The sequence below is a fragment of the Nerophis ophidion genome, linkage group LG18, assembly GCF_033978795.1.
Source record: "Nerophis ophidion isolate RoL-2023_Sa linkage group LG18, RoL_Noph_v1.0, whole genome shotgun sequence".
Lineage (NCBI taxonomy): Eukaryota > Metazoa > Chordata > Actinopteri > Syngnathiformes > Syngnathidae > Nerophis > Nerophis ophidion.
In genome coordinates, this window is record NC_084628.1 from 16914187 (window position 1) to 16931940 (window position 17754).

The 17754-nt window shown below is 37.0% G+C and overlaps 2 protein-coding genes and 1 long non-coding RNA gene across 4 annotated transcripts in view; 1 reads left to right on the forward strand and 2 right to left on the reverse strand.

Moving 5' to 3' along the window:
• The window catches only part of LOC133536797 (RIMS-binding protein 2-like), an 18233-nt gene extending 15991 nt beyond the window's left edge, over window positions 1-2242 (forward strand). For both annotated transcript variants that reach the window (XM_061877358.1, XM_061877357.1), the window contains 4 exons: window positions 436-592; window positions 1261-1382; window positions 1465-1536; window positions 1609-2242. In XM_061877358.1, the coding sequence (XP_061733342.1) occupies window positions 436-592; window positions 1261-1382; window positions 1465-1536; window positions 1609-1674 (417 nt within the window). In that variant the 3' untranslated portion in view covers window positions 1675-2242. The remainder of the gene's footprint in view (window positions 1-435; window positions 593-1260; window positions 1383-1464; window positions 1537-1608) is intronic.
• The window catches only part of LOC133536798 (uncharacterized), a 2691-nt gene extending 171 nt beyond the window's left edge, over window positions 1-2520 (reverse strand). The window contains exons 1-3 of the long non-coding RNA XR_009802546.1: window positions 2506-2520; window positions 835-935; window positions 1-577 (exon numbers count right to left, since the gene is read on the reverse strand). The exon at window positions 1-577 is cut by the window's left edge and continues 171 nt beyond it. This is a non-coding gene — a long non-coding RNA (uncharacterized LOC133536798). The remainder of the gene's footprint in view (window positions 578-834; window positions 936-2505) is intronic.
• Window positions 2521-9001: 6481 nt separating this feature from the next.
• Window positions 9002-16843, reverse strand: LOC133536805 (carbonic anhydrase 4-like). Its single transcript, XM_061877374.1, has 8 exons — window positions 16795-16843; window positions 16686-16730; window positions 16430-16594; window positions 11567-11712; window positions 11390-11482; window positions 9796-9862; window positions 9291-9454; window positions 9002-9204 (listed from the first exon to the last, which is right to left on the reverse strand). The coding sequence occupies exons 1-8, from the start codon at window positions 16841-16843 to the stop codon at window positions 9040-9042; spliced, it is 894 nt and encodes a 297-aa protein (XP_061733358.1). The 3' UTR covers window positions 9002-9039.
• Between the last annotated feature and the right edge of the window lie 911 nt (window positions 16844-17754).

Consider the following 17754-nt stretch of genomic DNA (forward strand, 5'->3'; position numbering starts at 1 on the left):
TTTGTTTTATTTTTTATTGTGGGATCAAATCGAATCGTGAAAATTCAATTGAGTCTGCTATCACGATAACCCTGTTATATATTGTTGCGAAAAAGTTGTGAAGTATCACAAAAAAAAATCACATCTTTTTAAGAAAAATGTTAATACAAGATATAAGAAATACACATATAAGAACACAGTTACATTTTCTTGAAAAAAAAGAGAACGTTTGCAAAATATTTTTGAAATTAATCATGTCAGACTGTGCAAGCGTGGCCACTGAAGTATCCCTGACAGGATCAAACAGTTTCCTGTTTTCTTTCGCTTGAATGAGCACATTTCTTCTCACTTCCTGTTTAAACTTACCGCCATTTAACTGAAGATGTCAGCAGCTGCGCCTGTTTATCGGTCGCCAACAAAAAACCGCAACAGCCGAGTGTCTTTGCACCTGTCTAGGTGTTCGGGGACAAAGACTGCGACGGCTTCTACCACGGAGAATCGGGCGGCCTCTCGGGCTACGTGCCGAGTAACATGGTGGCCGAAGTCCCAGTGGATGACGACTATCTCAAGCATCTGCTCATGCAGCAGGGCTTCATCCCTGTGGACCAAACAGGTATTACAGTCACCAAGTCACTTCTACGTGCTACATGTGTGGTTAGTTAGTTTGTGTTTTAATTAGTGTGTTTATTATACATTTGATATTGTGTGTTTGTAAGCTTGTTCTTAGCTAGTGTGTTACTTTGTTAGTTTCTTCATAGACCATTGCAGCTTCTAGTTTGTTAGCTTAGATCGGTAGGTCATGAGTTCAAACCCCGGCCGAGTCATACCAAAGACTATAAAAATGAGACCCATTACCTCGCTGCTTGGCACTCAGCATCAAGGGTTGGAATTGGGGGTTGAATCACAAAAAATTATTCCCGATCACGGCCACCGTTGCTGCTCACTGCTCCCCTCACCTTCCAGGGGGGGAACAAGGCCATGCGTCAAATACAGAGGACAAATTTCCCCACACCTAGTGTGTGTGTGACTATCAGTGGTACTTTAACTTTAACTTCTTAATTTATGCCATTTCTCTTTAGTTTTTTCTATAGTTGATTTGTTTCTTACGTTATTTTGGTTAGTTATTCATATTATTAGTTGTTTAGTTATTAGCATGTTTGTTATTTCTTTGTTATTCAAATTAGATGCTTGTAGAAATGCTATTAGTTTGTGTACTTTATTACTTTGTTTGTTCATTTCTTCGTTGATTAGTTGTTTTTTTCATTGTGTTGGTTCCTGTAGGAATGTCTTTGACTCCGGATGTGAGCGAGGTGTCCAGTGTTCCCGAAGGCACGGTAGTACGCCGAATGGTGGCCATATTTGACTACGACCCCTGGGAAAGTTCTCCTAATGTTGACAGTGAAGTACGTGAAATAAGTACCGATACATTAAATAACATTTCATCTAAAATGTCTCTAATTTAAGATGTCATGATTTCTCCAACAGAATGAACTGGGCTTTTGTTCGGGTGACATCATTTATGTTTTAGGAGACATGGATCCAGACGGATTCTATTACGTGAGCATCTTGTCATTTAAGACTTTTGCAATTTTCTGTAGTTTGTTTGCTGACAAACTCGTTCTTTTTCAGGGTGACCTTAAAGGAAGACGAGGCTTGGTCCCGTCCAACTTCCTGCAGCTTTTACCGTGGGATTAAAATATTAGCTTGTTTGCTAATGAATACACATGAACAATTCTATCCCGCCAATGCTAATTAAATCTAAATTAATTAACCAGTTCTAACCTAATCCATATGCACAACAAGACACTGATTAACAACAGAGTTACCTGTGCACTTTTATTGAAACAAACCACTTGTACAAAAAAAACATACAAACTAAAAAAAAAAATCACTTTTTGTAAGAAATGTATTTAGAAATAACACAACAGCTTACATTGTTCAACATTTTTGTATATATTTTTTATACATTTTTTATTTTGGCCTTGTACAGTTGTATTATACTTTTTAAGCTTTGTTGCACCGTACTATGTGAAAAAAATACCAGATGTCAGATAAATATTGAGCAAATTATTGTATTTAATCTTTTTTGTATTCTGTTTCAATATTTAAGCAATGTCTCTCCTGCTTTTGCAAATAAAGACCAACATTTTAAGCAGTGCTTATTAGATTTTTTTTCGCTATAGAGGAAAAAAAAAAAAGAAAAACTAACAACAGCATCAATTTATATTCCATTTTCAATTGAATGAGACGACGTCGCTCCTTGGTGTATCGCTCCTTTGCAGCCAACAGTCTCGTCATCCATAAAGTAGGAAACACTACACAGTGCAGCAACGTTTAGTAGTGCTTTCTACTTTATGGCCGACAATACTGAACATCCGCTTCTCGATGCTCCTGTCGTCGTAGCACAACCTATACAACAAATACTGTACACCCGATAACACTTAGCAGTTTAAAGCATTGACGATAATGTCAACAAAAGACGATTTAATCCAGCATCAAACATCGGCTTGCTTGTCAAGGTCTTACCAGTGTTTGGCCTCCCCAGAAGAAAGAAAGCGAGAAGTGAACGTCATCTTTTTATGAACTCTGTCTGAGCCACGTGCTTCACACAGGAAATGCTCCAACAGTCACACACACTCACACACACACACATACACACAAGCTATACAACGCACACATGACATTAAACACCTCCATCAAAGACGTACACATGACCGTTAGGCCACAAAAGGCACAACAGTGCAAAGCAACACGCATATCGGAAATAATAGATGTTTTTTTTAATATTATTAGTTTTTGTGTGTCGTGTTTGTCTCGTTGCACAAGTGCACACATGAAAAATGCACACATTTGAAGGTGTGACAGATAGCGTGCGCTCATCATCCCTTTTAAGGACAAAGTGTAGCCGTGTGTCAGTCGTTCGCTAAAGCTGCTAACCGCAATGCTCATTTAATGCTTGTGGAGCCGCATCGTTCGACCACAAAAAGTGTCTCAACAAGACGAGTAAAATAGTCTCAGTTAACGTGCACTAAACATTTTTTATTATTGCTTTAATTCAGTTGTATTAATGTAACTGGACCGTTGTATATGTGTAAGAATCATATTAACACACACAGACACTGCGATTGCAAATTAGATCTCTTGCATGTCTACACTCAGCAGGCAAAAGAAATTGAAACAACGTTGAATATACATACATGTCCTTTAAAAACTGACCTCGAAACAACGTTGCAAAATAGTTGTATTTGAAAATTTGGATCCACTTTTTTGGTTAGCAAATGACTAAATTTCAATTGTCAAATCAACGTCATTTACATTGAATAAACGCTGTCAAAAAGTCTGTTGTTTCAACAATGAGTTTGTGCTTTAGACTATTGGTTGGGAAATAACCAAAATTCGATGGTCAAATCAACATCAGGACCCAACATTGATTAAACATCGTCAAAAGCAGGGTGTTCCAATGTTATACTTGAATTGCTAAACATCAGGACTTAATCCTCAACGTTGTTTCAATTTCTTGTGCCTGCTGTGTAATGTATTTTTTGGGGTTTGGAACACCACCACTTGGAATTTGACCACAATTTTCAAATCTTAAAAGTCTCCCAAATTTTGAACAAGATCTCAGTTTGATGAAACTCCAGGCTCAATGCAATAATCTTTTTTTTTATTATTATTGTCAATAGTAGAGGAAGAGCAAAAGAAAAACACACAAAGGAAGTGTTGTTTAGGCCAGTGGTTCTCAAATGGGGGTACGCGTCCCCCGGGGGTACTTGAAGGTATGCCAAGGGGTACGTGAGATTTTTTTTAAATATTCAAAAAAAAAAACCAATTCAAAAATCCTTTTTAAATGTATTTATTGAATAATATTTCAACAAAATATGAATGTAAGTTCATAAACTGTGAAAAAAATGCAACAAATTCAGTGTTGACAGCCAAATTTTTTGTGGACATGCTCCATAAATATTGATGTTAAAGATTTCTTTTTTTGTGAAGAAATGTTTAGAATTAAGTTGATGAATCCAGATGGATCTCCATTACAATCCTCAAAGAGGGCACTTTAAGTTGATGATTACTTCTATGTGTAGAAATCTTTATATATGATTGAATCACTTGTTTATTTTTCAACAATTTTTGGTTATTTTTATATCTTTTTTTTCCAAATAGTTCAAGAAAGACCACTACAAATGAGCAATATTTTGCACTGTTATACAATTTAATAAATCAGAAACTGATGACATAGTGCTGTATTTTACTTCTTTATCTCTTTTTTTCAACCAAAAATGCTTTGCTCTGACTAGGGGGTACTTGAATTACAAAAATGTTCACAGGGGGTACATCACTGAAAAAAGGTTGAGAAGCACTGGTTTAGGTTAACCATAGGAAGAAGACAACATTTCTTCGGCGCCACACAAAAAAATCTGTTATACGTACGCCTCTGCATACCATTTTATCCTTAACATTAAAAAAAGAAAGAAATGTAGATCAATTTACAACAAAGAATAACTTTACTAACATTGTTTTCTGTCTGTAACATAAAAATTTAAAGGACATTCATTTGCCCGAATTGTAAAAAAAAAAAAAAAAATACATAAACTCCTATTTAAATTATAAATCATTTTTGACCAACTTGAACTATTTAATACTACAAAATAAAATCTAAATAAACTCAATAAATAATGATTAATTCCAATTGACTCAGGAGCACAAAATACAAGACACTTTAACATACAAAACAAAAATTAATGCAACAATTTCTGATACATACATTTTTTTAATTCAATGACGAAGTCAGGATTATTGGCTACAACGGGTACATTTTGCAGTGCACAGCTTTTCAAAGCGGGGTTTGAAGCATAATTCTGATAAAGCATGACCTCCGGGGTCAAATTAGATGCCCCCACTTGTGTGATTATGAAGAAAGGCAGAAACATTTTTGTCATTTTAAGTTAAGGCTTTTTATTTTTATATCACCATAGATCATTAGTTAGCTTTTTAATACCCTTTTATTAACCAAATGTTTAAATGTGACTTCAAACATTGTCTATACCAGTGGTTCTCAAATGGGGGTACACGTACCCCTGGGGGTACTTGAAGGTATGCCAAGGGGTACGTGAGATTTTTTAAAAATATTCTAAAAATAGCAACAATTCAAAAATCCTTTATAAATATATTTATTGAATATTACTTCAACAAAATATGAATGTAAGTTCATAAACTGTGAAAAAAATGCAATATTCAGTGTTGACAGCTAGATTTTTTGTGGACATGTTCCATAAATATTGATGTTAAAGATTTCTTTTTTTTGTGAAGAAATGTTTAGAATGAAGTTGATGAATCCAGATGGATCTCTATTACAATCCCCAAAGAGGGCACTTTAAGTTGATGATTATTTCTCTGTGTAGAAATCTTTATTTATAATTGAATATGTGTAGAAATCTTTATTTATAATTGAATGACTTGTTTATTTTTCAACAATTTTGTAGTTATTTTTATATCTTTTTTTTCCAAATAGTTCAAGAAAGACCACTAAAAATGAGCAATATTTCTCAATGTTATACAGTGTAATAAATCAGAAACTGATGACATAGTGTTGTATTTTACTTTTTTATCTCTTTTTTCAACCAAAATGTTTTGCTCTGATTAGGGGGTACTTGAATAAAAAAATGTTCACAGGGGGATCATCACTGAAAAAAGGTTGAGAACCACTGGTCTATACAATGAATGAAGATTTTATGATGGCAACAGGTTGACCCTGAAATGGATTGATTTATTTTTGAAGTCAATTCTTTTTTATGAGAAAAATGTTTTCAAAGTGTGGATATGTCATTTGCCATTTTTTTTCATGGCTCACAAAATTCTGACAAATATCCACGTTGGAGAAATGCAAGAAATTAATTTGCAGTGTCGATGACATTTTATGTAATTTTTGTGTTGTCACGTTCTAATAAATCCGATGATTGTTGTAGTAATTTTCACAAAAAAAAAAAATTAAAAGGCGACAAAGATTAAAGTAAGAATGCTGACTTTTTACAGCCTTGAGTGCAGATTTTGTGACAGGAAGTGCTCATATCGTTATCACATTTCTGAGAACTCATTTTGGCCTTTGTGTGTGTGTGTGCGTGTGTGTGTGTATGACAAGGTGTGTGTGTGTTGGTGTTTGTGGTGGGGCGTGTAGGCCGCTTCCCCATCCAAACAGCGGCAGCTCATGTATGCAATATGCTTGCAACAAGAGAAACTTTGCAAAGAGAAAATAGATAGGTCTGTATCCTTGGTCACCATGACAACCCAAACCTCAAATGCACACCGAGGGGAAAGAAGAAGAGGAAGTGGGGGCGGGGCCGTGTACTCTTTGTGGCTAAAAAAAACAACAACCAAAAACTTAACACTTAAACCAAATGTTAGCCATGTTTGAGCAGACTGAATGTATAGCACACATGTACTATATGTGTATACATAAGCACTACAGTGTGCGTGCACACAAGATGAAACATGACTCAGCACTGTGCTTGTGTCGGCCGTCTATTCTTGCACAACGGGATTATATCTAAAGTGATCCTGCTGATATACATAGCGACAAGGCGCCAAAAGCAAACACAGCTCATCTCATCACGCCACTAACCACAGCACACCAGGAAGGCCGCAACCCAAAGAACACCTGCACTTCTGAGACAAAAAGACATTTGCAAAAAATATATATATAATGCAGTGTTTTAGGCCTTAAATGAATGATAATATATTTGTTATTGTGTGTTGTTCCAGTTGCACTAAGTCAAAATGAGAGCTGCTTGTACTGTTTTGCTTACCTTTCACGTTGTATTGGGATTAAATATCAGTATGAATCATTGTACAAAAACTGTAATAGACACATTATTTTATCATCATTATTGCCTTCGTTATATCATTGTTGTTCCTGTTGAATGTATAAGTTATAACTGTAAGGCATCTGTCCCAATTCCAGCACTTTTTGGAGTCCAAAGCCAAGCACAGGTTATAGTTAGAGTGCTGCCCCTTAGTGGACATGAGGAAAACTGCAACTGTAGATGTAAACTACCATACAAGGGAGTTGATTTTGTTATTCATCCATCCATTTTTTTACCGCTTATTCGCTTCGGGGTCGCGGGGGTCGCCTGAGCCTACCTCAGCTACAATCGGGCGGATGGCGGGGTACACCCTGGACAAGTCGCTACCTCATCGCAGGGCCAACACAGATAGACAGACAACATTAACACTCACATTCACACACTATGGCCAATTTAGTGTAGCCAATCAACTTCTCCCCAGGTGCATGTCTTTGGATGTGGGAGGAACAGAACAGGACAATCAAAACTAAAATATAAATTATAAAAATGTCTTATAAATTGTAAAAAATTCAAGATTTTCAAGGTTTTGTCATTGTATTCCAGTTATTTCTTGCCCTGATTTAGGATCTGAGTCAAAGATGTCGTTGTGGCTTGTGCAACCCTTTGAGACACTTGTGATTAAGGGCTATATAAATAAACTTTGATTGATGGATTAGTTGAAGTGAAGTGAATTATATTTATATAGCGCTTTTTCCTCAAGTGACTCAAAGCGCTTTACATAGTGAAACCCAATATCTAAGTTACAATTAAACCAGTGTGGGTGGCACTATGAGCAGGTGGGCAAAGTGTCTTGACCAAGGACACAACAGCATTGACTAGGATGGCGGAAGCGGGGATCGAACCTGCAACCCTCAAGTTGCTGACACGGCCGCTCTACCAACCGAGCTATACCGCACCGTTGAAGATGAAATTTTAGTTACAGATTCGTCCAAAAAAGGGCAACAGAGTCATCAATTATCACTCTTTTTGTTGTTTTTCTTTCCAGTTTGCTGTTTGTATTAAAACTTAAAAAGTTCAAGTACCAATGATTGTCACACACACACACTATGTGTGGTGAAATTTGTCCTCTGCTTTTGACCCATCCCCTAGTTCAGTGGTTCTCAAATGGGGGTATGCGTACCCCTGGGGGTACTTGAAGGTATGCCAAGGGGTATGTGAGACTTTTTTTTTAAATATTTTAAAAATAGCAAAAAATCCTTTATAAATATATTTATTGAATAATGCTTCAACCAAATATGAATGTAAGTTCATAATAATATAATGTATATGTTCCTTGACTGCACTTCAATGTAGAATATATGTAGAATATATTTATACTATTCATATATTATATATAATATATGTTATATATTATTTATTATTATTATTGTCTATTGTGAGCGAACTAGGGTGCTGAATTTCCCCCAGGGATCAATAAAGTACTTTCTATTCTATTCTATAAACTGTGAAAAGAAATGCAACAATGCAATATTCAGTGTTGACAGCTAGATTTTTGTGGACATGTTCCATAAATATTGATGTTAAAGATTCATTTTTTTGTGAAGAAATATTTAGAATTAAGTTCATGAATCCAGATGGATCTCTATTACAATCCCCAAAGAGGGCAGTTTAAGTTGATGATTACTTCTGTGTGTAGAAATCTTTATTTATAATTGAATCACTTGTTTATTTTTCAACACGTTTTTAGTTATTTTTACATCTTTTTTTCCCCTAATAGTTCAAGAAAGACCACCACGAATGAGCAATATTTTGCATTGTTATACAATTTAATGAATCCGAATCTGATGACATAGTGCTGTATTTTACTTCTTTATCTCCTTTTTTCAACCAAAAATGCTTTGCTCTGATTAGGGGGTACTTGAATTAAAAAAATGTTCACAGGGGCTACATCAATTAAAAAAGGTTGAGAACCACTGCCCTAGTTCATCCCCTGGGAGGTGAGGGGAGCAGTGGGCAGCAGCTGTGCCGCGCCCGGGAATCATTTTTGGTGATTTAACCATATTAAATACAGAGCAGTGACGCACTTGTAAAATAAATTGTTGTTTTCTGCCTGGCAAAGAGAAGGAAGAAAATGAAGAAAAAATGAAATATATACAAAAGAAAACATCCCAGTGCTGTTGTTTTGCAGGTGTGTGGCTTCTCAGACCTAACTCGATGTATAGTTCCATAACAGAGTCTGTTTGCGTTGATCGTGCAGTGTTCATGGAGTGTGCACCAGGAGTGACACGAGGAGCAGTGCGGCGCTGACCCCGGCGACATGGCCGCCAGAGCGATACACCTGCCTCCCGTTCAAAAGCTGCACTGGTCTGAAGGTGTTCACCATCGGCCTCCCGCTGGAGAACTCCAGCTGGGAGAACGCAGCCAGCTGTCGTAGAGAAAGTAAACGCACCAGGTAAGAGGATGTTTCACGTGTGTGTATCCGAGTAGGGGGATGTTGTGTATTGAGTGAACCTGCTGCCTGCTGAGTGGGATGGGGTTCTCGAAGAGCGTCCAGACGACCGCCTCAGCACAGAGTGGTGTGGTGAGGGAGCCGTCATAGCGAAAATACGCAGTCATGTTAGAATGAGGGGCGATGAACATCTGTAGGGAGATGCCTTCCAGCTTTGTTTTGTTGGCTGGGCGTGAGGGAATATGAACACATTTTTTTGATTGATTGATTGATACTTTTACTAGTAGATTGCACAGTACAGTACATATTCCGTACAATTGACCACTAAATGGTAACAACCGAAAGAGTTTTTCAACTTGTTTAAGTTGGGGTCCATGTAAATCATTCATGGTACAATAAGATACGGTAAGATTGCTATTGTTACTAAATAACGAGGACCAAAGCATTGTTTTTCCCTTCTATTTGATTTATTGCGTGCAGGATGACAAGGCACGGTCTTATCATGCTGACAAATTGCACTTTAGCACCGCAGAATCGCCCCGACATGTGTGAGCATATGTAACTTACATGGTCGCGTGATTCCTTTCAGGGCGTTTATTAGCGGAGCAAATTTCTTGTTTGCAGAACTTGATTCCTGAAAGGGGACAAGAAAACTGAATTTGTCATTCTCCGTAACGTTTCAAATACAACACATGGTTGCTTTGCAGGGGGCATTACCGGTTCTCAATCATTAGAATTATGTATCTGTCGTTAAGTTGTTATTATCCCCAAGTAGTAGTAGTAGTGGTGGTCCAGCGTGAGTTTTACCCGCATTGTGCTGTCAACCTGTTTGTACCTTGAGTGAACTTAGTGTCCTGTGTCGTTCTAACACAGTGGTTCTCAAACTTTTTTCAGTGATGTACCCCCTGTGAACATTTTTTTAATTCAAGTACCCCCTAATCAGACTAAAGCATTTTTGGTTGAAAAAAAGAGTTAAAGAAGTGAAATACAGCACTATGTCATCAGTTTCTGATTTATTAAATTGTATAACAGTGCATAATATTGCTCATTTCTTGTGGTCTTTCTTGAACTATTTGGAAAAAAAGATATAAGATAACTAAAAACTTTTTGAAAAATAAACAAGTGATTCAATTATAAATAAAGATTTGTAGAAGTAATCATCAACTTAAAGTGCCCTCTTTGGGGATTGTAATAGAGATCCATCTGGATTCATGAACTTAATTCTAAACATTTCTTCACAAAAAAAGAAATCTTTACCATCAATATTTATGGAACATGTCCACAAAAAAAATCTAGCTGTCATCACTGAATATTGCATTGTTGCATTTCTTTTCACAGTTTATGAACTTACATTCATATTTTGTTGAAATATTATTCAATAAATATATTTTATAAAGGATTTTTGAATTGTTGCTATTATAGAATATTTTTAAAAAATCCCACGTACCCCTTGGCATACCTTCAAGTACCCCTAGGGGTACACGTACCCCCATTTGAGAACCACTGTTCTAACATGTTGTCAAAGCTCATTTTCAACTACTTTTTTCTTGTCCTCATTGCTTGCTAAGGAAAAAGACCATTTCCTAAGTGCCTCCGACCTGCTTGACTCAGGATGGCCACAACTCACATAATTGTCAGTTAACTACTGAAATATATTGACAGTGGCGTGCCACAAGGCTCTGTTGTAGAGCCCTTTTATTTTTGTACCAAGGGTGTCAGAAAAGATGCTAACCTCGTCCTACAAGTTTTCTCCCTTTTTTTAATTTTTTATAAATGGTTGATTTATGCAGGCTTCTCTGCCTAAAGCCTTTACGCACTCCTGGAAGGATTCTTTGGGAATGTTTTGCAGCTATATCGTCGACGTCTCTAAAACCAGTTCCCCTTGATAAAAAGAGGCGAAAAACCCCACTACGAGTCAGGTCCTGTGAGTTGGGAGGTTGCTCCGGCATGGCGATGTTCCCCTCTGCACGTTCTCCTGTCACAACTCTCACCTCATCTCTAGGCATTGGACTGCCGCAGGATCTATTTGTAGACACGCTGGTGGATTTTTATGCCCTGTGTACGATGCCCCTCACTTTTCTGACACACCTTGAATGTCTTCTGTTTACTCTTTTTGACACCGTTAATGGCAGTCTATCAACACACATAACAACACAATCACCTGAAAGAAAAATCCAAGAACGGCGACTCCCGTTCGATCTCTCACGGCCTGCGAAATTGAACTGTACTGTTCTTTGATGTGCACGATGTGCATCTGTGGGACAACAGAAGGGACGAAAGATGTTTTGAAGCTTTTTCTACTGTGTTTTGGTTACCCGTGCAAAGTTCAATGCAGTACCTCCAATGGAAATCGCTCTCCGTCAAGTGTGTGTTCGGAGCCCGGACCTCCATTTTTGCCCCAGTGGAAGTGGAGCTGAACTGCGTTGTAAGTTCTGACCAGATTACCGCCGTTGATTCTTATACTGGGGGGTAAATCCAACTGAACTGGAACAAAAAAAAATCTGTTGAAGAATCTCTCCAAACTTTTGCTTTCTTTCTGACTCACTGTAGTTCATAAACGGTTTACACTGCAGGTACTTGTCATTTTATTAATTTACAACTACTCAGCTTCCCCAGTCAAGCTGAGTTTAATCACTCTTTGGCTAAAAACCAATAAACATATAAAACACAATCAGGGAGCGGTCCAGAAATCAGTAATTTTATAGGTATCGACCGGAATCTTAGTATTACCAGGTACAAATTCAGCGTACACGTGTAATGGCTCTAGTTTTTCCATTGACTTCTAAATGCAGCTTAAGGTTTTTTAGGCATGTGCTTACGAACAACAAAGATGACTAATTCATTATTAAAATATTTATTTTTACTGTAACTGTGCTGCACATTCAGCTGTTACAAACATTAAAAAATGACTAATCAAATGTTGTCCATTTAAAAGAAAAGAAAAAAAAATAACCTTGTTTATGTATTTTAAAAAAACAGTTAAAATAGCAGCAATGAAAACAAACACCAAAACATAAAATCAAACTTCCTCAAAAAGAGAAACATTTTTGTGATGTTTAAAAAGCTGCACACTGGTATATTGACTATTGAATAACAGGTTTAACACCCTAATAGACTCAATGTGCACCATCAAGCATGGAGTGATAGTTTAACAACTTATAAACGCATGCTTACCTTAGCTAAAGCTAAATATTACTCAAATCTCATCCACCGTAACAAAAACGATGCTAAATTTTTGTTTAATACGGTAGCATTGCTAACCCAACAAGGGACCCCTTCCAGTAGCTCCACCCACTCAGCTGATGACTTTATGTAATTCTTTAGTAAGAAAACTGAAGTCATTAGAAAGGAGATTAAAGACAATGCTCCCAGCTACAACTGGGTTCTATTAACACTGATACGATGGTATATACGGCGGATACTGCCCTCCAAAATAGTTTCTCTCGTTTTGAGGAAATAACATTAGAGGAATTGTTACAACGTGTAAATGGAATAAAACAAACAACATGTTTACTTGACCCACTTCATGGGAAACTTATCAAGGAGCTCTTTGTATTATTAGGTCCATCAGTGCTAAATATTATAAACTTATCACTTTCCTCGGGCACTGTTCCCCTAGCAATCAAAAAAGCGGTTATTCATCCTCTTCTTAAAAGACCTAACCTCGATCCTGACCTCATGGTAAACTACCGACCGGTGTCTCACCTTCCCTTTATTTAAAAAATCCTCGAAAAAATTGTTGCGGAGCAGTTAAATGAACACTTAGCGTCTAACAATCTATGTGAAACCTTTCAATCCGGTTTCAGGGCAAATCACTCTACGGAGACAGCCCTCGCAAAAATGACTAATGATTTATTGCTATGCTAACGATGGATTCTGATGCGTCATCTATGTTGCTGCTCCTCGATCTTAGCGCTGCTTTCGATACCGTCGATCATAATATTTTATTAGAACGTATCAAAACACGAATTGGTATGTCAGACTTAGCCCTGTCTTGGTATAACTTTTATCTTACTGATAGGATGCAGTGCGTCTCCCATAACAATGTGACCTTGGACTACGTTAAGGTAACGTGTGGAGTTCCCCAAGGTTCGGTCTTTGGCCCTGCACTCTTCAGCATCTACATGCTGCCGCTGGGTGACGTCATACGCAAATACGGTGTTAGCTGTCACTGTTATGCTGATGACACCCAACTCTACATGCCCCTAAAGCTGACCAACACGCCGGATTGTAGTCAGCTGGAGGCGTGTCTTAATGAAATTAAACAATGGATGTCCGCTAACTTTTTGCAACTCAACGCCAAAAAAACGGAAATGCTGATTATCGGTCCTGCTAGACACCGACCTCTATTTAATAATACAACTCTAACATTTGACAACCAAACAATTAAACAAGGCGACACAGTAAAGAATCTGGGTATTATCTTCGACCCAACTCTCTCCTTTGAGTCACACATTAAAAGCGTTACTAAAACGGCCTTCTTTCATCTCCGTAATATCGCTAAAATTCGCTCCATTCTGTCCACTAAAGATGCTGAGATCATTATCCATGCGTTTGTTACGTCTCGCCTCGACTACTGTAACGTATTATTTTCGGGTCTCCCCATCTCTAGCATTAAAAGATTACAGTTGGTACAAAATGCGGCTGCTAGACTTTTGACAAGAACAAGAAAGTTTGATCACATTACGCCTGTACTGGCTCACCTGCACTGGCTTCCTGTGCACTTAAGATGTGACTTTAAGGTTTTACTACTTACGTATAAAATACTACACGGTCTAGCTCCATCCTATCTTGCCGATTGTATTGTACCATATGTCCCGGCAAGAAATCTGCGTTCAAAGGACTCCGGCTTATTAATGATTCCCAAAGCCCAAAAAAAGTCTGCGGGCTATAGAGCGTTTTTATTTCGGGCTGCAGTATTCTGGAATGCCCTCCCGGTAAAAGTTTGAGATGCCACCTCAGTAGAAGCATTTAAGTCTCACCTTAAAACTCATTTGTAAACTCTAGCCTTTAAATAGACTCCCTTTTTAGACCAGTTGATCTGCCGTTTGTTTTCTTTTTCTCCTATGTCCCACTCTCCCTTGTGGAGGGGGTCCGGTCCGATCCGGTGGCCATGTACTGCTTGCCTGCGTATCGGCTGGGGACATCTCTGCGCTGCTGATCCGCCTCCGCTTGGGATGGTTTCCTGCTGGCTCCGCTGTGAACGGGACTCTCGCTGCTGTGTTGGATCCGCTTTGGACTGGACTCTCGCGACTGTGTTGGATCCATTATGGATTGAACTTTCACAGTATCATGTTAGACCCGCTCGACATCCATTGCTTTCCTCCTCTCCAAGGTTCTCATAGTCATCATTGTCACCGATGTCCCACTGGGTGAGAGTTTTCCTTGCCCTTATGTGGGCTTACCGAGGATGTCGTAGTGGTTTGTGTTGTGGTTTGTGCAGCCCTTTGAGACACTAGTGATTTAGAGCTATATAAGTAAACGATTGATTGATTGAATTCTATCTTTGAATAATTCTTAAAATGTTGGCTATTTAATAGATTGTATGTTTAAATCTTACGGTGTGTGTGTGTGTGTGTTATTGTGCCTTTTTCTGGCATTGCAAATTGGCGCTGCATTAAAACGTACTTGAATTGATGTAGACAGAGTTTAGCTGGCTGAATTTGGCTAAAATAATAGTTCAAGTTATTTTTCATACAACTTTGTCTCACTCCAGATAGGTAGCAAGGTTACGCTTACTGAGGTTGTGTACGCATCATCCCTCGAAATGTCCGACATCATGTCTCCACTTTAAATGCTCGCGTATCACAGATGTACTGCCATAAAAACAAGGTATGCTTTGCAAAAATGAGCAAGGTATTCATATTTCTAACAAGGATAAGAGCAAATATCCTCACGCTTTGCATGTTATCCCTGGCAATGTTTTTGCGAGTGACCCACTTCCGCCAGGAATTGCACAGGTGATGATGTCGCGTCTATTGTTGACAAATATAATTGTTGTGGCCCTTTTTTTATTATCTACAATTTCACTAATCGTTGTAGCCCTACTTGATAATTTTCAAATTTTCAGGCTAACAAAGCAAGAATGCGGCGCTCAAAAGTATACAGTAAGGCTCCGCTTTTCAAAATGTGCTAGCTCGATGCTAATTTACATTGGTTTTGCTAATTACATGCTACCGGTGAGCATTAGCAATTTTACATGGCGATTTCAAAACCTCCAAGTTTGGTAATTAAAACTACAACCAAGATGCACGTCACAATCCAACACCTGGTGTGTTAATAACACAATACTTACAGTATAAGCACTTTCTACGACTCAACGAAAGAAAATATTGACACATTCAACTTAATGGCAAATACTACTTCCTAGCGATGGCAACACTGCTGCCTTTTAACGTCTTGGAATTTCAACTGCATATAAATCCTACTATATAATACAGCACATTACAATACTTGCAAATGACATGCAGAATTGAAGAGGATGAGAAAGCAAAATGTTTGTTTTAAAACAATTAACATTTATCAATGAATTTTTCATACACACAAAACTACCGATAATTGGTACCGTAGAGTACTGCTATGCATTCAAATGTGAAAAGTACCAATTTCTACACGCACAGTATCTGCAAAATATCCTGATTTTTACTTTTAGGACTACGCTGTATATAATTAAAGCTATTATGACAATAAGGTTAAAATATTGAGAGAATATGTTCATTACAAGAGGAAAATAGGTAATTTTATAAGACTAAAGTTGCAATTTTACAAGAAGAAAGCAAATTAACTGGCTATAAGATGAGGCACGTACTTAACAACTTGCCTAATTAATATTACTACTTTTTTTGTTGACTTTTTTTTTTTTTTTAATATATTTAAAATATTTCTCAATTGTGACTTATATCTACTTTTATAACAGCTTTTTACTCAGGAGGAATATTACTTACTCATATGTTCTAATATCATTGTCGCTTTTTAATCAATAAAAATACTTCATTCTTGAAAAAAAAAAAGTTTTGCTTCATATTGCCACCTAAAAATATTTAGGTAAAAATATTTTTACAATCACTTTTTAGTCCTTTATATTTGATTAATAATGATAATTGTATTTATTTAATTAATTAATAGTTTAGATAGCCCTAATACTCTTTTGTACCAAATGTAAGTCATTTTCATCATGGAGCGTCATTTAAAGTGGTCTTACCGGTGTGGCCGTTGTTGGAAAGGTGTCCGTGAAAAGTGTCTTGATAGCCGATGAGGTGCAGAGGAGTGAGACGTCCATCGGGTAATGTTCTCCTTGTAACAATGTTGACTGGTGACTGAGCTTTACTGATGCAGTGATGAGAAACGAGACCCCAATCATCTGGACCTGTTGATAAAAATAATGAAAATCTTCAAAATAATTTGATTATACAAATGAATTTAATTTCAAGCAAACAAGGGCAGTTGGTGACTTTAACCTGAGCAGGTGTGATTGCAGGAAACCTCAGACTGATAACACCAATCTGGAAAACAAATGTTAAGCATCAGTAAAGCAGCATCAACAGTTTGATTATTGAATATTTCTACCTGCCCCTGAGACAATCTCCATGAAAGACATGAGGAAAAATATCAGCATTGTAAATCCGCCTGTTTTTGCTGGTATGTACATTTTTATCACTGATATCATTAAGAGAGTTGGACCAGGCTCACCTAGTACCACCTGACAAGCCCGCCCACAGTCTGAGCTTTGCTTTTTTTATGGCACCTGATTTCACTGGATATTTAGCAACCACAGATATGTAAAGAATTACATTCAGCAGAAAAACATATTAATAATTACAGGCCTTATTTGAATTTGTGCAAATGTTCATAATTCAATATAATAATGTACACATTGTGCATACTCATTTAAATGAAAATCGTGTTATTATTTAAACCCCAAGGCATTTTACAATTAATTGGGTGCTTTAAAACAGTGGTTCTCAAATGGGGGTATGCGTACCCCTGGGGGTACTTGAAGGTATGCCAAAGGGTACGTGAGATTTTTTTTCAAATATTCTAAAAATATCAATAATTTAAAAATCCTTTATAAATATATTTATTGAATAACACTTCGACAAAATATGAATGTAAGTTCATAAACTGTGGGGAAAAAAATACAACAATGCAATATTCAGTGTTGACAGCTAGATTTTTTGTGGACATGTTCCATAAATATTGATGTTAAAGATTTCTTTTTTTTGTGAAGAAATTTTTAGAATTAAGTTTATGATTCCAGATAGATCTCTCTTACAATCCCCAAAGAGGGCACTTTGAGTTGATGATTACTCCTATGTGTAGAAATCTTTATTTAGAATTAAATCATTTATTTATTTTTCAACAAGTTTTTAGTTATTTTTATATCTTTTTTTCCAAATAGTTCAAGAAAGAACACTACAAATGAGCAATATGTTTTGCACTGTTATACAATTTAATAAATCAGAAACTGATGACATAGTTGTGTATATTTACTTCTTCATCTCTTTTTTCAACCAAATATGCTTTGCT

Excerpts from the sequence above, each read along its gene's own strand:
- LOC133536805 (XM_061877374.1), bottom strand. The coding sequence starts at position 16,843 with ATGCTGATATTTTTCCTCATGTCTTTCATGGAGATTGTCTCAGGGGCA. Across the intron at positions 16,595-16,685 it reads CTGCAATCACACCTGCTCAG|GTCCAGATGATTGGGGTCTC; the intron begins GTTAAAGTCACC and ends TTTTATCAACAG. Across the intron at positions 9,455-9,795 it reads GAAAGGAATCACGCGACCAT|CCAACAAAACAAAGCTGGAA; the intron begins GTAAGTTACATA and ends CCTCACGCCCAG.